General features: G+C 48.7%; 8 protein-coding genes across 8 annotated transcripts; 3 read left to right on the forward strand and 5 right to left on the reverse strand.

The window, feature by feature from the left end:
- Positions 1-132: 132 nt before the first annotated feature.
- Positions 133-2,982, reverse strand: BDV38DRAFT_273085 (uncharacterized protein; the record flags this gene model as incomplete). Its single annotated transcript, XM_032057611.1, has 7 exons — positions 133-340; positions 935-1,640; positions 1,743-1,777; positions 1,978-2,343; positions 2,409-2,544; positions 2,649-2,921; positions 2,979-2,982. The coding sequence occupies 7 exons, from the start codon at positions 2,980-2,982 to the stop codon at positions 133-135; spliced, it is 1,728 nt and encodes a 575-aa protein (XP_031911104.1).
- A 1,026-nt stretch (positions 2,983-4,008) lies between these two features.
- BDV38DRAFT_273087 (transmembrane amino acid transporter protein-domain-containing protein) lies at positions 4,009-5,495 on the reverse strand (the record flags this gene model as incomplete). The annotated part of the gene is made up of 3 exons (XM_032057612.1): positions 4,009-4,062; positions 4,119-4,233; positions 4,351-5,495. 3 exons carry the CDS (start codon positions 5,493-5,495, stop codon positions 4,009-4,011), a joined length of 1,314 nt encoding a protein of 437 aa, XP_031911105.1.
- Positions 5,496-7,328: 1,833 nt separating this feature from the next.
- On the reverse strand, positions 7,329-8,424 carry BDV38DRAFT_144708 (uncharacterized protein). Its single transcript, XM_032051498.1, has 2 exons — positions 8,136-8,424; positions 7,329-8,011 (listed from the first exon to the last, which is right to left on the reverse strand). Exon 2 carries the CDS (start codon positions 7,973-7,975, stop codon positions 7,556-7,558), a length of 420 nt encoding a protein of 139 aa, XP_031911106.1. The 5' UTR covers positions 7,976-8,011; positions 8,136-8,424; the 3' UTR covers positions 7,329-7,555.
- Positions 8,425-9,466: 1,042 nt separating this feature from the next.
- On the reverse strand, positions 9,467-11,709 carry BDV38DRAFT_144710 (general substrate transporter). Its single transcript, XM_032051499.1, has one exon. The coding sequence runs from the start codon at positions 11,360-11,362 to the stop codon at positions 9,734-9,736; it is 1,629 nt and encodes a 542-aa protein (XP_031911107.1). The 5' UTR covers positions 11,363-11,709; the 3' UTR covers positions 9,467-9,733.
- Positions 11,710-17,501: 5,792 nt separating this feature from the next.
- BDV38DRAFT_294871 (glycoside hydrolase family 75 protein) lies at positions 17,502-18,572 on the forward strand (the record flags this gene model as incomplete). Its single annotated transcript, XM_032062592.1, has 3 exons — positions 17,502-17,806; positions 17,874-18,257; positions 18,315-18,572. Exons 1-3 carry the CDS (start codon positions 17,711-17,713, stop codon positions 18,570-18,572), a joined length of 738 nt encoding a protein of 245 aa, XP_031911108.1. The 5' UTR covers positions 17,502-17,710.
- Positions 18,573-19,176: 604 nt separating this feature from the next.
- BDV38DRAFT_285249 (polysaccharide lyase family 7 protein) lies at positions 19,177-19,941 on the forward strand (the record flags this gene model as incomplete). Its single annotated transcript, XM_032060446.1, has 1 exon — positions 19,177-19,941. One exon carries the CDS (start codon positions 19,177-19,179, stop codon positions 19,939-19,941), a length of 765 nt encoding a protein of 254 aa, XP_031911109.1.
- Positions 19,942-20,231: 290 nt separating this feature from the next.
- Positions 20,232-21,567, reverse strand: BDV38DRAFT_294875 (DSD1 family PLP-dependent enzyme). The gene has a single exon (XM_032062593.1). It carries the CDS (start codon positions 21,535-21,537, stop codon positions 20,434-20,436), a length of 1,104 nt encoding a protein of 367 aa, XP_031911110.1. The 5' UTR covers positions 21,538-21,567; the 3' UTR covers positions 20,232-20,433.
- Positions 21,568-22,677: 1,110 nt separating this feature from the next.
- Positions 22,678-24,153, forward strand: BDV38DRAFT_294877 (saccharopine dehydrogenase family protein; the record flags this gene model as incomplete). The annotated part of the gene is made up of 1 exon (XM_032062594.1): positions 22,678-24,153. One exon carries the CDS (start codon positions 22,678-22,680, stop codon positions 24,043-24,045), a length of 1,368 nt encoding a protein of 455 aa, XP_031911111.1. The 3' UTR covers positions 24,046-24,153.
- Positions 24,154-24,766: the final 613 nt, after the last annotated feature.

Genomic DNA, 24,766 nt, shown 5'->3' on the forward strand with positions numbered 1-24,766 from the left:
TCGGTCGTCTTGGCATAACTGGGGCCGTTGGGTGTTACTGGCCATCATCATTGCAGTAGCACTCCTAGCCTTCTTCTTTTACGCGTATGTTGAATCTCATCGTCGTCATTCTCGGCATGCTTTACTGACAGTTTATCTCTGGTAGATGTCTCTCGGCTCGTAAACGCCGTCGTCACGGCCAACGACCCATCTATGGCACCGGCTGGATCCCCGGCACGCAACCTCCGCCAGGCCAATGGCAGCAACAGCAATATCCACCTCAACCACCACCGGCGCCACCAGGATATCAACCGTCCGCCGAGCATGGATATGGGCAGAACTACGGTCCAAACCAGGGGTACTTCGGCCAGCAGCAGTACGGATCCGAGCTACAGCAACCACCGAACGCATATGCGCGAGACGGCGTATATTCACCCCCGATGGGACCACCGCCAGGTCATCCGAAGTAGAGGATACCGGTGGAGATGCTGCCGGACGACGAATATAGACATAATACGTGCTTACGAACGGGATTGACGAAGTGTCCTTGGGTTTAGTTTGATAATCGGATTACGGTGGCTTCCATTTGAGGAAGTCGGAGTTTCTTTGATGATTTTCTTTTTCTTAAAGGGACGTTTACAACAATTCTGGCGTCTGGTTGGGCTTATGGGATATCATATACCTCTTTGTTGGCAAGTTAATGAAATACTGCTCATTCGTAAAACGAGAACAAAGATGGTTGCGTGGTGATATAGTAGTGCAGAATCTACGAATAAAGAAACCATAATAATCAATTACCCTCATAATACGGAGTAGAAGCTGTTGTACCATATTTAACCGATCTAATGATGGACTAAGATAACCATGGAGATCTCGTACGCTCTACTGTAAAGAAGACTCACTCCGAGCAGAAGTCATTACATGATCTCCCCCTACCAGCCGCTCATCCCCTTACAACTCCTTGGCCTCCCGTTTACTCTCCGTCGTGAGCGTGATATTTGTATAATCCTTCTCCTCGATCATGAATTCGTCATAATTCAGTGATCGGAAGCGGAACCAAAATAATATGGTCTGGATAGCCAACGCCACTGCGGGCGCGCCCCAAATCCAAATTAAATAAGGGTCTTGCGTGACGGGGATTAACACCTCACCCAGTGCGCTGGACAGCGCAGTGGTGAACAGGAAGATGGCCATGACTAGTCCGCGCATGGAAGGGGGAGCGCGCGCATACGCCAGCTCATAGGCCGTGACGTTGCAGAAGAGCTCTGACAGGGCACCCAGAATGACATTTGGAAGTTGCCACCAGATCAGGATTGGACTGACGCCCGCGTCGCAGGATGAGGCGTAGTATCCGCAGGGCGAGGTCTTGTACACGCGCCACTGGACGATGGCACCGATCACTCCGGAGATCATAGCTAGGACAAAACCGAAGGTGATGCGGTTGATCCGCCCGAACTTGATGTTGTAGCGCAACAGTAGGGGGTAGAAGATGTGGCTCAACACGGGTGTCATGACAATGATGGTCAAGGCGTTAAAGTTGTTCAACAGGTCATTTGGAGCTCCGTTCGTCGTCATCGAGGCACCTTGGTTACTTGCGACCGAGCCAATACCGCCGTCGTTGATATTGTAGATCGGGAAGTAAAAGAACACTTCCGTTGCGACTGTGGAGGGTCAGTATTGGATAGTATGTATAGTGTAGGGGAGAAGGATGGCATACCCAAGGTCCGACGAACATCATCTACCAGCTTATCGGTCCATTCCACCTGGATGCCCTCCGTGGCCAAGACACTTGGTCGCGCTGCGCCAAAGAAGTTCTTGCGCCAGACTTGAAACTTGTTGCGTCGCAGGGCCATGGAGATAATCTTCACCGCGTGGTTCAGATCGGAAGTCCCACTCGGTGGCTGTTTGTAGGTCTTCTTGTAAACCAACGCCAGCACCACAGGCAAGAGGAAGTAGATAATCCCCGCCAGCAGAAACGCAAGCCAGTAGCCCACGTACTTCTCTGCGTATGTGGTAGCCAGCATGTAAAAAGCACCGATGTTGACTACCCCGTAGAAGATCAGCATGGTGCGGTTACTGGTCAGTTCGGGGTCCACGATGACTTTCTCCCCGGATTTGAGCACTTTAGTGTAGGCTTTCTTGCTCCGGTGCTGGTCCAGGATGGTCGGTGCAATGTTTGGCTTGAAGATACCAGCACCAAGTGCCAGGATGAGCAAACTTATGATAAATGGAGGTGCTGAATGTGCCGTGCCCTTTTGCAGAACAGATGGAATGGCACCAAAGATCTGGATCAAATGTGCGATACCGCAGATCAGGACACCTACACAAATGGCCTTATATCGACCGACATGAACATCGGCCCACCTGCAAGGATTAGCACCAGGGAACGTGGACAACCATTGCAACCGAGGGGAAGAGTGCAACCCTACCATCCTCCCAGAATTGGAAGTATATAAGCCAAAAAGGCGAACAGCAACACCAATCCGGAACTGGCCTGCAAGCCCATTCCCAACCCTCCAGCAGTCTCCTGCGTGCCACGTGGTGGTGCACCGGCGCCATTCCCGCCTAACAACTACTGTCAGCCAGGTCTTTCACTCACATCTTAATGATGGCAAACATACCTTTCGGGAGAGGAAATTCAATGAAGTTGGAGAAGACGGTCTGCGAACCGAAGTAGGAAGCTCGTTCAGCGAACTCAACCAGACACAGCGAGTAGGATACGATCGGCAAGTTACCCGCGACTTTACGAAGGGTGCTTTGCTCTTCTGGTGTCGGCTCAGGAAAATCATCACTGTCCATGGAACTGGCTGCCGTGGCCGTTACTTCGTAAGTCTGTTTCTCGGGGTCGTAGCCGGCAGGCTCATTGACCACCGAGTCCAAGGCCTGGCTCGGTCCCCGAGCGGCAATGGCATTGTCGACGACGTTTTGTCCGTTTAAGAGAGCTGTATTTAATGGCTGTGATCAGTTAATAGAAGACTTGAGAGTAGGTCGCCACATACACATGGTGGAATAGCCTAGGTTGCTCGGATAATTCTCTGTGGGGACAGAGATTGACAATTCGGATACCACAAGGGGCGAACAGCTGGAATGCGACCATCCTTATAATAGGTCCTACAGGCTTAGCTCGTGCGTGAACCGTGAGACAGTGAGAGGCAGGTGGACGGACTTCCGGCGGCGATAGTGCTAGGTAAAAGGAGATAGACTAGGGTGCAGGAGTCCCAGGGGAGATGGAGAGGACTGGTTGGATATCCATGATGGCGTATGCTTAGCTTCGATGTCGTACAATGTACCATTGGCTCCTTGGGGGTCTTATCTCCTGGCCCTAGTAATGTAGTACCAGGTGCTTCAACGGAAAAACTTGGCTCTATGAACAAGCAGCACGCTAGATGCTTATCAGTAGTAGTCTCTGACCCACCCTAATGACTTTCATCCTGGCAGCTATTCTCATCTTAGTCGTTCGTCACGTCATTCACTACCAACACCCGGGCATTTTATGTTACCTAAACACAATTCTCATTGGGTTGCTCTCAAATCGGCTTGGTAAAATCGGTGGTGGCTCTTATTGCGGACATATACTAGTAGTACGATGCTACCACTCCATGTGTTCTTTGACCCCGACTAGATCCAATCTTAACCGGTCAGGGAAGAGAACAGACCCTCGACTTTGTCCCACCGCAGCCATTGAGAAATATTCTTGCATATTACTTCTCCATCATGATGATCTTACTCGGCCAATGAAGTCAGGTTCATGAGGCCGCCAATCGAATTCGTATGATTTCAAATGATGCTGTTTGATTTGGCTAACATTTGAGCATTTACCCGGCCAGCACTACCCTTCCCCCAGTCATGGTACGGCAAGTGCTCATTAAATAACAATATCTTGTTGGGGCTGATTTAGGCTGAATGTTAGACAAGGCGTTCTTGTCTGTTCCCCCGGACGATATCATGCAAACACAGTAACATTCCTATTAATTCTTTACATATCCATAGCGAATCCATTCAGCGCTTTTAGTATTCTCTGCTCAGGTTTCAGGCAGAACACGTGAAAGGCTTGCTAATGGACTTTGACTCAAACTTATGAATCTACCAAGTCCGCATTAGCATCCCATAATTAACTGATGTAAAAGGGAGGGACTCACCAGCTCAGCAATACTAGCGTACGTGCCGCATCCAAAGACGATCATCCCAACAATGAACACCACGCCATTGTACATAGCAGTTTTCAAGTTGCGCTTCTCATACCATGCACCCTCTCTCAGAAGTACATACCATATGACCGGAGGGAGATAGAAGGATAGACCCGAAACGAACAGCGATGAAATGATGGAGAGTAGCTCAGAGAAGACAGGGATAGCCTCAGCAATAACCCACGCAAGAAGTGTAACGAAAAGCACAAGCCCAAGCCATGTAATCCAGCCTCTTGGGGTGTTGATGTACCGGACAACGGAGTTGCGATATACCTTTCCGTGGATATACCGGCAGACCACGGTGGTGTTGATCGAGCCCGAGATGAAGATCACTGGAAGCGCGATACCAAATACAACTCTTGAGATAACAGGACCCGCTGACAGTAGGGCAGGAGACTGCACCTCTGGCCCCACAAATGCATAGATAAGAGAGCCTGTCAGAGTGTAAATGACGATTTGAATGCCTCCAAGCCACCAGAGAGTTTTGACATAGTCCTCCGGGGTGTGCATTTCTTCCATGAACGATGGTAAACAACCACCGAAGGAATAGGCAAACACAATGCTGTTGGTGGATACGATAGCCTCGGCGAAAGTAATGCCTTCCTTCGGCCACGGAGACCATGCGGCAAGGTCGATTGCAAACCCTCCAGAACCGTTTGCATTTTGAATCCCAGTGGCAATCATAGTAACCCCTATCGCTAGAATAATCGAGGCAAAGTCAATGTAGCCTAGTATGGCGATATCTGCAAATGCCGGTGGAATCGCAAGTATTAGCAAAATTGCAGCAGATGTAATGCTAAAGACGACCGAGCATACGTCACTTTGCGTGATGGTCTTAAAGGCAATGGCACCGGTCAAGCAGTGTGATCCCACGACGAATATAAGCAGGCAAACGAAACTAGCTATAAATAGCTTTGATCCGAGGTTTCCCAGAAGTAGCCTCCCGACATCCGCATAATGAGCGATCTCTGGGTACTTGAGCTTCACCTGGCCAATGTTGTAGCTTGCATACATTGCAACAAAGCCAATACCGATTGTCATGATGACCCCTGCAACCATACCAAGAGTGGCGAATGCATACGGTAAGCCCAGGCTCCCAAGAGCAATGCCCTCAACTATGGAAACGACGGTAAGCCGTTTCCAACCGAGGCGATGGAAGTGAGCATCTCCTTTAATGGCACACTGTCTCTCCTCATCCGAGTGGCCCTCTTCCTCGAGGAAGACCTTGTTGGCCATAACACCCTTGGTAACCTGAGTGATAATGGCGTCGTCCTTCCGAGAATTCTGGCCAGCGCCAGCCCCAGACGATTCCGTTGTTCTATGGTCCATTCGGCGTAATATGACAGACGTGACTGCGACTAGCAGGGAGAAGTAGGTTCCTATTGACAGATGGCAAGGCCCTGGCCATATAATTATAGGGAAGTGAGGAGAATTTGCCGAAAACCCACGCTTAAACGTAAAAGTTTAGGAAAGAGTGGAGCCATGCCCCTCTTCACAGGCAGACTTAATTTATAGACACCCTGTTTTGCTGTTTTTTTCTCGGCCGTTACCTTTGCTTGTTTTCCTCACGGAAGCACCCGTAAAACATGAACCTAATAGGGTTACCAGAATAACTCGACCTTGAAGATCATGCCATGTCGACGACAGTAAATTGGAACCATGGTACAATTCATGTCTTCCAATGCTATTGCTATTATACGCGACATTGAGTTCTAAATTGGTGCGGGGTCGGGACTAAGTTAGTGTGATTAGATTCTTCATCATGCAGTAACTGTTCCACTAATTGATATTGCTTCGGTAAGAAAACTCCACCCTATATAAATGAGCCACGAGTTCTTCGATCCTCGCACAATGACGGCTAAGGACAATGCGTCTGTTTTTCACTGTATCGTAGCACTGTGAGGCAAGAAGCGCAGTAGTGTTAGTGGTGGTACAATAGGCGGATTCAATGCTCTTCTCCAGGTATGTTTTTTTTTTTTTCCATGGCATGATACTGACAGTAATACGTTACGACCGGGGGCCTCGGTTACGGTAGCATACATGGTGGAGATGCATTGGCCGAATTAGCGAAGAATATCGTAGGGCCAAAAGGCACGGTCCTGACATGCCCTGGTGGCGTTTTGTGGGTTACTAAGGATAGGCTCTACTTCATATGAAGAAGCCGATGCAGAATCATAGATTGGCCTCCCGTCTTTTCGCACGGCAACAGCGGCATACTATGGCCTTAGTTACAGCTTGGGATTAGGTAAAAGCATCCCAGCCCTCGTATTTTGGCTGTTCCACAATCAAGGTTGGACGATGCACTACTATCCAAACGGAATGGGATAGCTTGGCAAGGCAGAGATAATCTAATCAAATGATCAGATAAGAAACAGCCCCACAGACTAGTCCCTCACCTGTTTTCGGAGTAAATTTGTGCGAGATGTTATCTGTCAGGTCTAGTTCATGTAACGATACTCCGTAGTGGGAGAAAGGATTGTTGGAGGACTCGTTGGGTCCCTTGTGGCGAACGCATCCATACTGTCACATCCGACGTAGTTCTGCCAGCAGCCAGAAACTACTCTCCACACTGAGTAGACTGAGAGGAAAGTGCCGAAAGCAACAGCTTGTGCAAACGAATAATTTGGAACCAAGTTAGTTCTCGTAAAGGAGGTTGATAGTCAGCTTGACGGCGCCTTGGTAAAAGGGGAAAGTAGATAGGATGTACTATTTTCCTTTCTTGTGCAGAGACCGAGTTAAATGATATAGTGAAGCTTGATCAGAGCTTCTTATACATACTAGTAATGAGTAGCATAATCTCTCGCCGAATCTCGAGGTTTGCCAGGCAAATCACCGTCCATAATTCCCTTTGTCCAAAGCAACCGTCTAATATAGGTTGAATCACGGAAATGTATTGTAAAACAAGGCCTGTGGGGTACTATTTGTATAAAGATAGATAGAGAACCAAAAGAGTATCTATGGTTATGATAAGACCCATGCCGTGGCACTTGAGTTTTAGCACCCTTAAATTTGCCATCGGCTCTTTAACAACAATTGCTCACTAATGCCTGAGGCAAAAATGAGCATAGCGCGTGGCATCAGGCTGCAAGCGTTTGCAGCGTTTGCAAGTTCCGGTTATCGACGGATCGACGGACACTATATTTCTGCGCGTAGTTCGTAGTGATTCTCATCTTATTCTACGGTTCGACTGGTTTCCTCTTTCTCTATATTGAGTATATAAGATTCCTGAGCGGGAATGACTTGGAATTCTATGGATAATGCTTGAATCTATTCAACATGATTGGGGAAGAAGCCGCTTAGGAATGACAGCCCTCGGCCTATTTAAGGTTAGTCAACACTGGCATGATATTGTATATACCAATTGAAGTCGACCACTCATACCCCTTGAATCACCCACTGGGGCACCCAATGTTAGACCGATAGAAGGCGTGTGTGACAACACTGCCGAGGCCGGCAGTAAATTTGTCTACCTTCTTCTCCCCATCAGGCACAATGTTAACCTTAACGCCGCCATCAACACGTTGAACAGTAGCGGCTCCGTGGATGTCCATATCAGCGGCGCTGTCAAAACAGAATTGGTATGTCTTTCCCTTGAAGTCAAGGTTGGTGCAACCACCCCCACATGGGATTCTGGAAGTAGCGTCCTTGTTTTCATTCATGACGTCCGCGTTGTCATGGTCGTACGCAAACCCTATACACTGGAGTTCCGAAGCGCCACCTCCACGAATATAGCGAAATTGGATTCCGAAAGTGCACGCCAAAGCTGTCGGAGCTGTCGCAGCTAGAAGGGCGAGGCTGGGAAGATGCATCTTGTAGGTTTTAGGAGGGCTTCGTATATGTTTAACCTAAACTCTCTCGCATGTTAGCTGAAGAGGCCCCTTACAATCACCGTGAGCTCCAGAAAGTGCTTGCCGGGTAAGGATAAACATAGAAAAGGGAAGAGATGTGGAAAGAAAGAGATAGACTTGCCTGGTATTGACCTTTCTTTTTTTTTTTCACCCTATTTCTCCGGTGTTCGAAGAAGGAATTGTTTTACTTTTGGAAGAACAGGAGTGAAGTAGGATACTTCCCAGTTAAATTCGTGGACATCTCCAGGGTTTATATACCTTTGGCCATCGGACACAATGCAATACACCCCTCGGTCTACCTACCTACTGAAGAATCTAGGTAAGAAGCTGATGCCCTCGCCGAGTGAAGGCTACCTGAATAACTCACTTGGCACAGGTGGCAATTGAGTAAATTTCTCGTTGCTATCTAGCCAAGAATTGGTGTAGCAACTAGTTTCGGTGTAGTGGGATAGAGTGGTATTTGGATGCCTCCGCGTATATGCACCCCACGAATCTGGATTAGTATGAGGGTATAGCCGTAGCCTATTTAGGATATTGTAACGGCGAATGATGAGGATGGTTCAATATATGGCCGTGACCCACGAACTCCAGTAGCGTTGCATTCAACATGGGCTTCGGAGTTCCCCCAGCAGCTGCAGGTCTCACTCGCTAGTACGTCAAACATTTTCTATCCGGTAGCTTTCAAAACATCTTCCTATTCTTTTACCTCGCCGGAAGAAACGATCTTGTTAAGGGGGGCCGTTCGACTGGTGAACAAGGTATCTGATTGGCTCAACCGCTGGCCGCCTTTAGCTATACTATATTGGTACTAGTTATATTGTAAATATACGATAAAAAGTGGATTAGATATCACGTGCAGTATTAGTAATCTGGATATTAATTCCAGATACCGCGTGAGATGAAACTTGGTATGGGCCAAAAGATTCAGTGATGAAATGGTCAGCTATTCGGGGTATAATGAAATTTTATATGGGGGAACTAAGAATTACACCGCAGCCACTTTCGACTCCTGGGATTTCTTCCGGCCGGGGAAAGCAGTACTAAGTCAGTAGCTAGTATGCGTCGACTCCTCGCTATAACTTAATATATAATCGAAAGTGGATGTTTCGCGAACCAAACTACATTCCTCAAGGAGAGACCATATGGTTGTAGAGAGCTATGGCGCACAAGCTCGTTATTAATTCCTCTAGGAGAACGATATTGAGGAGTCAAGCTTATAGGAAAGCATACAAGCCAGTAAAGCATGGTCGACAATGTACAACTGATTCATTTTAGGCTGCCAGTAGCGCTACGTAGAAATTAGACGCGAGAATATATCTATGGCATGATGACCCCTTGTATGCATTCAAGGGGCCTTTAATAGCCATGAGTGCAACAATTGGCACCCCTCCGTTGCTATGCTACAGACAGACGACTCTAACGGAGATGTAGAGATTTTTCACATCAATGAAATGAAAATTGACCATTTGAGTATCGGTATCACACTAGTGAAAATCTATGGACATTATGAAAACAAACATATATAAATATATATGAATGGATAATATAAAAATAATAAAAACAATGGGGGTATGAGTAAGACAATGAAAACCACTCGCGGATTATCCAGCTGAGTGGTCATGATGCCACGACCTCAGGCGTTCCGTCTCCAGGTTGGAACTCCTAAAAGCAAACGGTCCGCCGGGACACGGCTCTCGTCGGTTGCATAAAACAGCGAATCTAATTAGCAGTCTGCTTTTCCTGGCTCTCGCCACTGCTGAGGGCAAGCTCGGCCTTCTCAGCTCCATATGCGACAGGCTGTTCCGACACATCCAAGCCCAGCTCGGTCGCCATCTGAGACATCTCCTGAGGACTGAGCTTGGGCAGGGTGTTGGCGATCTGGTATGGCCATTTGCCTTCCACATGAGCCTTGGCAAAGATAATGTCAATTTCCTCCAGAGCACGGCCAGCGGTCTCACAGTAGAAGAACCAGGCGAAAGGAATGGCAGTAAAGTTGACCAGGGCGAAAAAGAGGTAGATACCCCAGGGACTGGCAGAGGAGAAGACAGGAGTAAACATAACGACGGCAAAGTTGCAAATCCAGTTGGTGCAAGTCGAGGCAGAGGCAGCCATAGTACGGGTACGGAGCGGGTTGATCTCGGGAGGGTAGATCCAGGGCAAGGGGAGAGTCGTGAAGGCGAAAAAGATGATAAAGAGGAAGATACCAACAGCAGCACCCTTTGCATTCTCCTCAGTGTCCTTAATCAAGCAGCCCATGGTGATAATAAAACTGAGACCCTGGCCGGCGAAACCAATCAAGAAAAGTTTCCGGCGACCAACCTTCTCAATCATAAAGAAGGAGGGAATCGTAGCGATAGCATAGACAGTAGCGAAGACACCACCTAGAATGAGAGAAAGACGCTTCTCCAAGTGCAGGTTGTTCTCAAACAGAAGGGTAGAATAGTAGATAGCAGCGTTGCATCCAGTAAATTGCTGGAAGAACTGACCAGAGCAACCAATCATCATACGCTGGAACTCTTGGGTCTTGCCAAAGGTAAAGAGAGTTTTCCAACTGGCCTTGCTATCCTGGGTAGCAGCAAGATCAGCCTTCATGAGGTTGAAATCGGCGAGCACCTCCTCCGAATCGGCAGGAAGGTCGTTAATAGCACCAAGCACCTCGCAAGCCTCCTTGTCATATCCCCGCATAACAAACCACCGAGGAGACTCGGGCAGCATAAGAGCGCCGACGGTCACGAAGACAGCAAAGAGGATCTGGAAGGCCACGGGGAACCGCCACTGAACCGAAGAATCCACATAGGAGAGACCGAAATCAATCCAGTAGGCGACGAACGTGCCGACAGCGATAATAGCACCTTCGAAACAGACGAGGAAGCCACGGTTATGCGCCTTAGAACATTCCGACTGCCAGACGGGAATCGTAGCAGTATCCATACCGTTTCCAAGACCTGAAACCACACGTCCGATAACGAATTGGCCAAGACCCCAGTGAGGACCGAAAGAAACGGTGGAGATAATGGCACCGACGGCCATGATGATACCGCCAGCCACCAGCAAGGGTGTGCGACCAATCCGTTCACCAAACATCATGGTGAAAATGGCACCAAAGAAACAACCGATTTCATAGCAAGACGTGACCGCACCTTGGAGGACCGAGACATGGGCCTTGTAAGAGGGTTCGGCATTTTCGGGGATGTATAGCGGTTGGAATTCTTTCGTAAACTCAGTACCGGCGATAAGACCGGACATCAGACCCTGATCGTAACCGAAGAGTGAAAAACCGAGGACGGCGGTGACGGTGATGGCTAAACGGAGCTTTCGGCCCCGAAAGCCACAGGTGGTTGTCCACATGTTTGATTGTGTGTCTCGACTGTACCTATCCTATATCTCTGGATATCAGGCGAGAAGGGGGGAAGGGGCAGGAAATCAAGACAAGCACCAGGACGAGGAGAAGGTCATTCCTGGGAATTATATCTGGAGCCCTATTTTTTTGGGATCGCCGGGATTTATCTACTTCTTAGGCGTCCGACAGTTGAATTAGCCAAGAGGAAAAAGTCTGCAGATGACGCTAAAGGGTTGGCATTATGGGCATGTTTCGCGAGCCGTCCAGAGAGCCAAGGACCCAATAAGGCTTCGCCAAAGGCTTAGCGTCTCACGCAAGGCTCAGGGGCCATGCGGAGAGGTACAGTAGGATTGCCGAATCAGGACAATGCGGAGGGCCTTGAAAGATGGGGTCCCCATGTTGAAATTTTCGCCCGCACCCGGAAATGGCGCCAGCAAAAGAGAAAGTCGGCCGAATCTGACTCCACCACATGTGCTTTCGCTTTTCCACATGGAGAGTCGGATCGGACCGGTCGCAGTGATGCTTACTGGCTGGAAAGACACCACTCACTGGTTCTTATCCGGAGCCCGTCTGCTTCATGCCGCCCCGGTTGGCTCAACCTTATGGACACGGGTGGATCAGTGCCGTAAGCGGCGGAGGATCATCTATGCTGTTGCTCCAAAAGGAATCATACCCGACCATCCTTCCACGGGCAAATTCGGGGGGTTTCGTGGGTCAGGGTATGGATTTTGCTCTTTCTTTCTCCAGTAGCAGTGCGCCTTTTCCCGCCTGAAATCCTTGGCTCCTGCAATGAACGGCGACTGATTCTTACAGAGTGCTTGCGGCCGATACTAGTATTTTTCCTTTCCAGCATCCGCCTGTACCTTGCCTTTCTTTTTATGTTCACTCTATTTTGCCCCCCAGTCTACACGCGAAGATCGATAGCCCAGGTTGCTACGCCAAAGGGGTGCCGTGCATTATAGCGAAACGGTTGTGGCATGTGCCAAACGTCTGGGGGAGATCAACCACCACACCCTCTTTTCTCCGCTTCGGAGTTGCTTGTAAAAGTTGGGGGCGGCATCAGCCACCTACATCATCACATGCTATAATCTTCATCTGTTATATGGGCAAACCCCAGACCCCATGAATCTATACGGGCTCCGGGGGGGTGTTGGCTGAGTACTGAGACTTAGGCAATTACGACACCTTCCCTGTTTGTCGTCTTACGCCTCGGGAGTCGGAAGACTTGCGTTTCCTGCTAAGCCTTCTTGGCCGAGGGACAAGCCTATTTGCCAATATTTGCCAATATTATGCTCCACCCACGGCCTTTTGGGTGGATCGTTGTAGCAAATTAATGTAACCCTAATGCAAGACGGGTGTAAAATTCTGCCTGCGCGGTGTGCCCACCGACCAATGACAGCGCCGTCATCACGAGCTTTTCTCCATGGTCGGCAGAGTTTTACTTCGCTTTGGGTTTTTGTTGCTTGGTTTTTGCTTCGCTTTGCTTTTTTTTGCTTGGTTTTTTCTTCGCTTTTCTTGTTTGGTCTTGTCTTTTGCTTTTTTTCTCTTGGCTCTCATTTCGCCTACTCTCACGTGTGACAGCCGACGCTCTTGACTAATCATCATCCCATCGTTAGTCAAATTAGTTTCATCCTTCCGGTTGCAGCCTCCTGCCCTTCATGGTATACGAGTCCGGAGAAACCATGGAAAATTTCCACCTGCAAACGGTCGTTCGATAAAGGTCTAAGGTGCTTATAGGTCTGTGCTTGATCTGGAGGCCCTATATTCCCGAGAGATCGTTTAAATCGATTTTGAGGAAGGTAGGCCAGAGAGTAATCATACTGCAGGACGTGATTGATCATCTCCCGACCTACGTAACTCTCTCTATATATATATAAATACTAGCGGTAGGCAAGTCTGTGCTCAACAGTAGGGGCATTGATCGGAGGAAAATACTTCCAATTATACGGTTACATGGAGATCTATCCAGCTGAGCGATCATTACTAGTAGCTGAGCCTGGTTGAAAAAAAAAACCCCCAAGCCGATTATCTTTGACGTACGATCAGAGGGTCGACCTATCTCCGTACTATCTAGACCTCTGTAAACCGCCGATCTGCCCCATATAGAAATCCATGAAACATCCAACGGCTTTTACTCACGTGGCGACTACGTCAACTGTCAAAATCCAAGAGGGGGGGAGGTTCGGGCATTTTGGTCCTGTCCTTACTACTCATACTAGGTTCGGATCAGCACCCTTACGCAGGAGGCTGTCGGACTTACTGCCCAGTGCAAGACCTGTTCTCTTCGCCCTGCAGGTTAGAAGGACCGTCGGGACGATCACAGAGATTGCAGACTACGGAAAACTATCCCCATTCGGCGGCGTAGGACAATGGGGGCCGGTTATTATGCCCATCACGTTAATTCGGATCGGCACCATGCTCGAGTTATCCCATATCGCCTGTGTTGCCCCTCTCGGGTGACAAACGCTTGGGACTGGTTCATACAATGTGGACCAGCCCCGTTTCCCAGGAAATGCCTGACACACAGCTTCCCGATCACATTGAGCTGGCCCACGTGAGTGGGGTTCGAATCTTGAACGACATGATGTTGGCTCCCTTTGACTCCTTGACACCCTGCAGGTCATGTTTGAGTTCCAGTAGTTCGACAACCGTCGGATATCCTGACGTGGTTCGCTGGCGAAACCGGAGATTTGTCCCCAGTTTTAATCTCTACGGAGTATAGTCGGCATTAGCTTTAGGTCGAAGGGGACATGCAAAGTCGAGAAATACGTCCATCCGCGTCATGTCGCAGTAGTCACTGATTCATTCCGACATAATCGCGTTTGAATGGCCATGCTAAAGAGGAAAGTACTCCTGGGACTAATTTATGAATCTCCATAAACGCTTTCCATGAGTACCATTGGAACCGACTTCTATTCGACGTACCCAGTTGGGCGAGGTCCATTCATATCGGTTGGTCCCTCATGGCTCCACGGGTGCGACGAACCATACGGAGTACGGTGCTTTGCTGTAGTGGAAAATGCCTTAGCCCGGTTGTTTAGAAAGTGGAAATAAGCTGGAGACAATATCGACCCGCATGGTCTGAGAGTGGGTCACCTTGCTTGACTTGTTCGGAGGTCTCCAAAAATGACTGGTCTTCATGTTCGGTGTGAAGCTGTAAGGCACCAGCCATAGGGCAATCTCGGAAAATGAGACCGGATAACAATCCTCCTGGACGGTAGAATGCACCGACCACGGCTACGATCACGGTTCGGAATCAAATTGTTACTATGATCATGGCAGGGTATGGAAAGACATTTCTTGTCAAGGGTTTCCCGGCCCCTCTGGAGTGCAAGAGGATTCTGCCACTCAGGTGTGCAAGGGGAATTGGTTGTCGACTATCCACGCCAAAGTTCGCATCGCTCGCGCCTTGTAGCCGTTAGCTGAGCTTGCAGGTTTGCCCATTATATCCGCAGGTATCCTGCCTTGCGTTTGGAATGCTTGTTAAAACGTTATGCCTTATGAGCCGGCAAACGGGAGGCATGAATCTCTGGACATAGAGACCGAGTCAGTGAGATGCCAAGAAGAAAAAATTGATGACAATGTTAGGCTAAGCCGACCGGTATCGATGGCTGCTGGTTCGGCATATAACACGCAATAAGGAACCCGGTCGGTGTCACTTGGTTGCATAATTCTTGTGAGGTTAAATGTTCCGTTCTCCATTCATACTTCCTTTGACCTTCCCTTCTTGGTTATGTTGACGGCACATGATGCGATCGAAATAGTATAGTCGACACCTAAGGCATAAAAGGGCGGACCTTATTTATTCCGAACCGAACCGTCCATAAATCATAGGAGGACGCGGAAAGACGATGATGCGTTCCTTTGCCACGTATTCTACACTCTGTGGGATTTCGGCATAAGTGCTGCAAGTTTCATAATATTGTATATTCTTCGTACCATTCTTCGAGTTGGCAGTCTAGTGGACTGAATGGCCGACGAGACCCCTCCTTCATGTTCCTAATCACCCGCTAGTTGAGAAAGGAACGCGTTGGTACAGAGAGCGTTTGGACCAGTAGCTTTCAATAGTCGCGCTACTAACGGGGGCACATGAAGATGTTTTCCGGCTCTGAACATTAAGGGATTACACATCATTGCACAAGCACGGAGGTCTCTTGGAGGTAGGCAGTTGAAACCGATCATTCGCAGATTATCTATAGCCTACCACTCGACTAATTGTAGAATAACAACCAAAGTCGCTCTCGAATAGTAGAAAAATACATTCCACTGGGAATGAGTTGATCAACTGATGCTACCTCTCCTCTACTGTAACTTCAACTCCTGGTCAAAGGTTATCGTGTAGCACTTACTGTTCCATCTGTGTCTTTACACCTCGTATAGGATACGAATCTAAATCAAAAGCCACAAGGATCTTACCAAAGGCAAGCTGTGCCTGGCGCATACCCATCCTCGCCCAGGACATATTTCAACCCCATAGCCGAAGGACAAGAAGTTCGGATCGCCCGTCAACGCACGGGGATGGCAACTCTGGGTTCTATGGTCACCAAAACGACACCCGTCAAAGCTACCGGGGTTCGGGTAGATGTTGGGTTTTGGTGAAACCATTGCGCGGGCGTCGCAACGACCTTGTCACGACCCGATGTCTAACCATTGCTGTCAAGGTGGACTGGCTGCTGGAGACAGCGAGTCACCGTAACGAAAGCTGGAGTTGTAGTTGGGAAAATTGGACGACAGCCCGAGGAATATACTGGAATATGGATACTTTTGGGGGTATGGTAGTCAAGGCGCGACTTGGATGTTCGTGGCATTTTGGCCGAGCGGGATCAATATATATTTACGTACCGAATCTGTTTACACCGAACGGTTTCTGGCGCAAGGTTTCCAGCAGGGGTATGCAATCGAGGATGTCCATAGGCTATTCGCCACCTGTGGAGTGCAGCGCGGATTGGATTTCACTCCGTAGTACGTCAGTATATTCAGACTGATTGGATATTGCTGTAACACGAGGCCTCCAAGCTAAGCTCAGAGCTACTCGTGTCTTATTCCAGTATATCACATAGTTAGCAGGCACCCTCTCCGAGACAGAGCGTATTCCACGCCAAATCTTCGCGGAAGCCCTCGTTATTCAAAAGGGAAGCACCTGTAGTTGGTCAAAGTTTCCGGCCTTGATATTATGATGAGGAATATTTGCATCTGGACTTCAATGATGCTTGATTCAATGAAAGCTAGGCCAGTCTTGCCGCCTCAAGGCCAGATACTGGGGTCAAACTATCAACGGCTAACTACTAGCCCCGTAGTCAGTCTTTAACCATTGAAATTATCCCACTGCTGTTCTACTCGACCCTGGGACATAATTAGTATAGACTTCTTCGGCGAAACCGATGTCATCGGTAAGCTGCCGAGGACCGTGGAGCAAATTCTTATCAAATCGGAAGCTAACCGAACCGTCGGCAGGCACCGAAAACCTCAACGACTCCAGTTTCTGTTGGTCAGACACAATCTATTTTCACAAAGAAGGATGCACCATCTTAGGGGAAGACCTTATATTTGGGAAGCCGTATTACATACAAGGCGACAGATTGCTATTACGGAGCCTGGGAGAATTCCCTCAGTCGTGTGGAATCTGGCTGTAATTCAAAATCTACCAATTAATCATATACCACTTGCGCGAACTGCAACACAAGCTGCATAGTTGTGGGTTAGGATAGAATAGAATACTAGGAGTTAAGGATTGAAAGTGATCGTATGATGCATACTAGTGATCATCTGTCAGGTCATCTATCCGTATCTTAGTCTTCCTTCCTCCTCTGAGCCATAGCTTCGCAAGGGCCAGAGCCATCGTACCCTCGATCCTACACCAAGTCTGTGAGGTTCCTCGTGCACTAATCCCAAAGCAATTAGCTGCCGGACAGAAACTCTGATTTTCCAGTGGTTAAAGTCTCCTCAGAACCAATTTGGACGAATACTGTCGATCTTGTAGCCACCTATTCCCTCATTGGTGTAAACGGCCCGGACAACAGGGGATGTGTGTTAAGGCCCGGATACGACATTGGAGAAACGTGTGATTCCTCTTCAGGGGGAATCTCACTATGAGCCAGGAAAGTGGATATATTCTCAGAAAAAGGCCAATGATATGCTTTCAGTGATGCTTACTGCAGAGTAGCAAGGGGGCGTCCATGGTATTTGGGGCCGTTATTTGTATTGATTGTGGATACAGTTATTCTTGCTGAGCTCAAAGTGACAATGCCCAGGTATAAAAATGGTCATCAGCTTCGAACATAAATCAAAGAATCAGAAGTTCTCCGTCTTCAATTACAAACAGTCAACATCTGATATCTTATCAACTTTTACCGAAGATGCGTTTCTCGGAAATCGTCGCCATTGCACTGGTAACTGGTGCCACTGCGTATGATCTGCCAGAGAACCTGAAGCAGATCTACGAGAAGCACAAGGTATGCTGTCTAATTCTATTCATATATACTTACAAGCTTCTTTCAATAACACAATTTCCCCCCTCAGAGCGGAAAATGTGCCAAAGAACTGAAAGGTGGCTACGACAATGGCCATTCTCATGATGGAAAGTCCTTCTCTTACTGCGGCGACATCCCCAACGCGATCTACCTTCATTCGTCGAAGAATGGAGGCCAATATGCCGATATGGACATTGACTGCGACGGAGCGAATAGACACGCTGGCAAGTGTTCCAATGATCACTCTGGCCAGGGTGAAACCCGCTGGAAGGACGAGGTTCAGAAGCTCGGGATTGATGACCTGGATGCAAATATCCATCCATATGTGGTCTTTGGAAATGAGAATGATGACGGCGACGACCCTGAATTTGATCCACGGAAGCACGGAATGGAGCCATTGAGTGTGATGGCTGTTGTATGCAATAAAAAACTGGTACGTGTGACTCCATGCATACTAACTACACGTATGAGTCTAATTCTTCATCTACAGTTCTATGGTATATGGGGCGATACCAATGGCCATACTGCAACCGGAGAAGCGTCTCTTTCAATGGCAGAGCTTTGTTTCCCTGAGGAGGACCCCTCTGGGGACAGTGGCCATGAGGATAATGACGTTCTCTACATTGGTTTCACCGGAAAAGAGGCAGTGCCTGGAAAGAGCGCTGACTGGAAGGCAGACAGTACTGAGGCCTTCGAGGAAAGTATCAAGGAGCTGGGAGACAAATTGGTCGCTGGTCTCAAGGCCTAAAATATCAATGTATGTGTATAGTTGTTGGCCTTAGAAGGTCACCTAGAACTGTGTATCTGTATTTACTAGCAGGGGAGATGGTATTTGAGAATCACTACAAGTGCATCTGCTATATCTATGGATTGGTCTCTTTGTATAAAAGGAGAGACGAGTAATTAGATTGAAACCTATAATACCTTTTCCTGCTCCCATCAAGTATAACCCAACGTCGAATGACCCTAGACATGGAAAATCAGTATACTCAGTAAAGAATAAGATCCAATTTAGACAGAGACCCGTTACAAGATCAGCACTCGGATGTTGAAAACGCCCCGAGTCAAATATGGAACATATTGCAGAGGCCTAGCAGGATCCTGACGATCTTACACCCTAGTCCTCGTAGCTTCCGGATGTGACCTCGCAATACTACGACGGGATGGAAAATGGCCCCCAAAATTGAGTAGCAGGGGATAGAACGTGGTCTCAGCTTTCCTGCCCGAACTGTGATGGATTGTGTGGCAGCCTGCATGCATTCATATATAGCCCAAATATTGGCATCGCTACGTGTCCACATTATTTTTCTTCGTCGTCAATAGCTAGATACCGCCAATCACCACGTATCAAAATGATACTCAAGTCAGCTCTTATAGCCGTCGCCCTTTGTGTCGCCATTGAAGGAGCCGTTGCCCTCGATCCAAAATGTGCACCCGGAGGCAATTTTGACCTGTCGTACTGGAATCTTCAGCTTCCCACTGGTAAAACTGGCCATCCCACGACCAAAACTCCATCTCAACTGAAAGGCTGCAGTGGGTACCAGGAATCCGGTGTTTTCTACACCGATAGCAAGGATGGAGCCCTAGTGATGAAAGTCCCCGGCTCTCCTTCGTCTGCTGCTTGCGTGACAACTCCTAATAGCAAACACTGTCGCACTGAGCTCCGTGAGCTTAGTTCCGATAGTAGTGACAAGGCTAGCTGGAGTCCATCTGCGTCGAAGAACCGACTAAAGGCCACGGTTACCGTACCAACACCGGATGATGGGTCCCACGGCACCGTCATCGGTCAGATCCATATCGATGACACCATCTCGAGTAAACCCGTCTGCGAACTCTATTACAGCAAATCAGGCGACCTAGTTATGGGAGTTGAAAAGACGCGCGATGGGGGCAACAGTATCTTCACTAAGGTGGGAAATGTCCCTGTTGGGACAAAGTTTACGTACGAGATTCGATATGAGTCGGACGAGTTGAGCGTCAGCATCAATGGCGCGGCACCGCAGAAATTGGATACGTACTCGTTGGACTCACCGAAGTCCTATTTCAAGGCTGGGAACTATAATCAGGGGAACTCAGCTTCGGAAGTGCACTTTTACGAACTGAATGTTCAGCATTAAGGGAGTGCGCGCGTTGGGGGGGGGGGGGGGGCACCTAATGAGAGGAACCCATGCAACATTTCATGCTTTTTCTATCAGTACGCCGTGTCCTGCAAACCAAGCCGTTGTCACTGGGAAAACAAGCTAATGCCGATAAAAGCCATATATTATGCTGTAGGGGGCATCAGCTTGTCTTGTACTGATACTCATTCCCTTGAGAGAAGACTTATAAATGAGGATTCATTGGTATTAGGGGTACACACCAACCATGGGGCTCTCAGAGTCATGGACAGTAATGTCAATGGTTTTAACTTGTATATTATGCATTGTAGTAACGGCCTACTCTATCGTCGTGCCAGAAATGCCCTGTGTGGAAATTCAGAACCAGACAGCCGTTTCGCTCAATAATGTAGTTTTCATTGTTCGTAACAAGCATCCGAAGCGAATGTGTACTTGCATCATGAACAGCCAACTGTCATTCATCCTAATACTATACCTGGACGGTCGGTATTTTCATTGAACCTTTCCTCTCGAGTCCACACGCCAGATTTCCTCAATCACTCCATTCCGATAACCATAGTAGAAGTCATGCAGGTTGATAGTGGGATCAATATGGCTCGGAATCATCTCGACCCTGTCACCCACGGCCAAATCTGGAGTTCCTTCCTCCCAGCTCAGTGAGCCGTGTTCATCGCCTAGGTTCTCGTGCGTGTACCTCGGGTCTTTGCACTCTGCCAGCCCGCTGTCCGTCGTCAAGGACTTCAGGCCAGTATCGATTGTTACCTTCCTATCTCCTTGCTTGCTAATAACAGTCGATAGTAAAGTCAGACTATTTGAATAGAATGTCCCCACCGCGTTGCGGTAGTCGGTGTCCATGAAAATAAAGGATCCGGGCTGCAGTTCAGTTACACCAGGCACTGTAGCGCAAAACTCAGCGGTTCCCGTTCCACCTGTAGTGACCACTTCAATGTTGAAGCCCTCGTTGCGTAGCAGGGTAGCTGTATCTGTGAGGATCTTCATTGACTCGAGACATTGTTTCTTACGGTCGTCCCAGCTGTGGAGATGCTGCAAATGACCCTCATATCCCTGGACACCAATCAAGCGCAGTTGGCGAAGACCGCTGATATGCCTTGCCAGAGTCATCGCTGCCTGTGCATTGGCAACACCCGTGCGATGCAGACCGACATCCAGATCTACTAAAACGGAAATGGGTTCTGCAATACCCGCCTGCACCAGTGCATTGTTAATTGCCGTTGCGCCAACCTCGCTGTCTACCACAATCCTGATGTTTTTGTGCTTTTTGAATAGTTCCACCAATCTTTTCACTTTCGGCTGGCCAATGATCTCGCAAGTGATAAGGATGTCGTCGAACCCTGCGGCTGTGATAGCTTCGGCTTCAGACACTTTAGCCACGCAGCAGCCTTTGGCTCCTGCAGCGGCAAGCTTTTTGGCGAGAATAGCACTCTTGGTTGTCTTTAAGTGAGGACGTATATTGAGTCCGGTGGGTAGGAGACTGTCGAAGAGCTTCTTAATATTGGCTTCCATCAGATCCAGATCCACAATCATGGAGGGGGTGTCAAGGCTGTCGAGCCTGTCGCCGATTCCTGGGGAGTACATGATACAATTTCAGATGTATGCGGAAGCTCTATGAATGTAGATCAGAGGCTGAGAAAAAGATTGAATAGCTAAGTCGGGTCCTGAACATCCAATGCAAGATATCATGGCATATTAAAAGGTCAAGGGACCCTGACAAGCTACCCCGCTTTCAGTCCCGCACTTCTGCCAAGGTGAACTAAAGCTGTGGGTCATCGGGCAGACGTGCATTTTGCCATTTATGACTGGCTTCATCGTGGTTGCGGGGACTTGCTGAAGACTCTGGAGTATGGAGTTACAAATAGTTTGCCGAAAACGGCCATAGTTTGATGCTGCTTTCGGCGGTCAATTCGCCAACTCTTCCACCACGGCAATGCTTAGATCCACGCACCACCAAAGTGACAAAACCCTAAGTCTTTGTCTCTATTGAGTAGTAAGTACTAGCTCGATATGGGAAGAATTGCCGGTCAATATCATTTCAGGGGTTTTTTCTTGGCGTCCCCCCAACCACCAAGTACATACACCCAGGACACAATAGGCTAAACAGACGGTAAGATACGATGATGGACCTGAGAATAACACATCATTGGCTGATTGCAATGAGAAAAGAGTGAGCTTCAATGCGCACCGCCCCGGATATAACTAACAGGAATGAATTAGCCTTATGTTGGCGTTGTTTCGGGGCAAACATGGCACATTGTAAGACCAACATGCATGCATATCTACAGGAACTGGAGGTGCTTCAGGGGGCTCTGCCTTCAGTTCTACACACGTCTGATCCATCGCAAAGTCCGCCCCTAACCAAACGTGTGAGGCTCGGTGCCGTCGGACCCGCGGAACAGAAATACCACATAGTGGAGAACCTCCGAGCGGGGTGATTGCGGACTCGCGGGTCTGATACGGTTCACATCCGCCGAGGAATTCGAAATGGTCAGTGTGGAATGCAGTACCTGACTTCAGGCTTCTATCCCTGAACAGACAAACTGTCAACTGCATCACGGCTATGAGCCGCGGATTAAGGAAACCATGCTATACTTGAAGAATATAAAAGCCGGTGTTGAGCGCACAATGGTTCCTTTGACCTCTATAGTACTTTTAAAAGCAGTAATAATTCTCAGTCTACTATACATTTTCGTCTTTTGGCAACAATAGAGACCCTTCAACATGACTAGCTCCACCAGCAACACTGATCGGGTTGTTTTTATTGGGGCCGCTGGGGAGATGTGCCGCGTGGCCATCGAACGGTTTGCCACCGCAAGCAATGCGTTGCTTGTTCTAGCGGATATCAACACGGATGCCCTGGAATCGCTTCTCACGAAGCTGCCAACTGGCCGTGCGACAACAAAAAAGCTGGATCTTTTTGATGAATCTAGTTTGCACGACACGGTTGCCGGTGCTGCTCTCGTGGTCCTTGGCGCCGGACCCTACGCGCGAACCTCAGTGCCCGTCCTGGCCGCCTGTCTGAAGGCGAAGGTGCCTTACCTTGACTTTGACGACGACGTGGAGAGTACCACAGCAGCTCTCGCCTTACATGAAAAAGCTCAGGATGCTGGCGTGCCATGTTATATTGGTTGCGGAGCCTCACCGGGAATGAGTAATATGCTAGCCGTTGACGCTGTCAGCGATCTTGACACAGTTGATACCATCGATCTCTGTTGGCTTGTCGGTGACGAGCGTCCCGGTATTGGCAAGGCAGTCCTGGAGCATCTGATGCATATTGCTGCTGGGCCTTGCTTGACGTGGGCGAATGGGAAGCCATCGCTCAATGAATCATGGGTCGAGACAGGGTTTGCACCCATGGTAGGGCAATCTGGGGAGACACTTCTGCACGAGACAGCGCATCCGGAGCCAGTCACTCTGCCACGGCTATTTCCAACCACCTCTCGTATTCGATGCCTGGGTGGGCTGGACCCCCCGCCCTTCAACGGGATCGCCCGTGGGCTTGGGACTGCCGTCCGTCGTCAAGCATTGTCTCTGGACGAGGCCGTCAGCTTCTTGCTCAACCTGGTTAATAATGCACCATCGTACAATGGCTGGACCGATGTGTTGGGGGGCTTGACCAGACACTTCCGCGGTGGCGATCTTACTCTCAAGGAACTGTGGCAGCTGGTTGTGCAAGGGGCCCATGTTTCCGGCCCTTGGCGCTATGCACTGATGGGCATGATTGACCAGATCCGGAGCGGTGAATGCACAGCTGGAGAGGTACTCACTTTTATCGCCTCTTCTGCACGCGGCCAACCAGCGCCATATCGTGGCAGTCTACTAGTGCGAGCGATTGGTTCCCGCCATGGCCACCCTGCTGTCGTTATCAAACGAACTACAAAATGTGGTGAAGGCTCCTATCTCATGAAGAACATGTCATCAATCACGGGCACAGCTTGTGCCGCGTTCATCATGATGGCGCTGGAACCAGGGCAGAAGCGGAAGGGTGTCTTCGCTCCTGAGGATTGGGCGAAGCCTCAGGCTTTCTATCAGGCTTTGGAACAAGTGGGCACTCCACGTGAAGAAATCGTGGAATGCCTTACTTCATGATCGGGATGTTTAAGGGAGAGCAATCGAACGACTTTGATACCAGCGACACCAGCCAGCTCGGCGGAATGTGCCCTATTTCCTATCCCTTCTTGCCTTGCGCGGTGCTAGAGGTTCTTGTCACCAATACTCCAATGTATCGCATTTCCACTTGTCGTTTGAAACCCCAATGACACTATGTTTTATCTTTTTGTTTTACTGTTGTGGTAGAAATGATCATGCTGTTTTGTGCCCTGACTTTGTGTCTTCCTCAAGTAGTAAATGTTTTGCCTTGTAGCTTCGTCAGAACTAGCACGAGATTCCATATGTTCTGTATGCTCTACTGTGATCAGGGTTCAATTTGTTTCAAGCGACCTCATCATGGTAGAGCCACAAGAATACGTGCAACCGTCGCTTACACTAATCGAGTCCCGCGGAGCCCGAGATTGAACTCATGGATGACTGGAGCGCTCCGCTCGCTCAGGCTCTTTAATGATATTAATAGACAAAATGCTTAAGGCTCTTGGCCACGGGAAGTCGATGATCGTGATGTCGAGATCAACTTGAGGATTCCCCAAGTTACTTTTTGGACGTGCGGATTGTTCATGAAGCCTTCGTCATCTAGATTATCTACGTAGGGAACCGGCCAGGGCATAACTGCTATTCCATGAAGACGGCCAGCCACTATCAGAAAATTATATTATATCTAGTACATAGTTTGAACGTTCGTCGTAGTTACAAAACA

The sequence above is a fragment of the Aspergillus pseudotamarii genome, assembly GCF_009193445.1.
Source record: "Aspergillus pseudotamarii strain CBS 117625 unplaced genomic scaffold BDV38scaffold_47, whole genome shotgun sequence".
Lineage (NCBI taxonomy): Eukaryota > Fungi > Ascomycota > Eurotiomycetes > Eurotiales > Aspergillaceae > Aspergillus > Aspergillus pseudotamarii.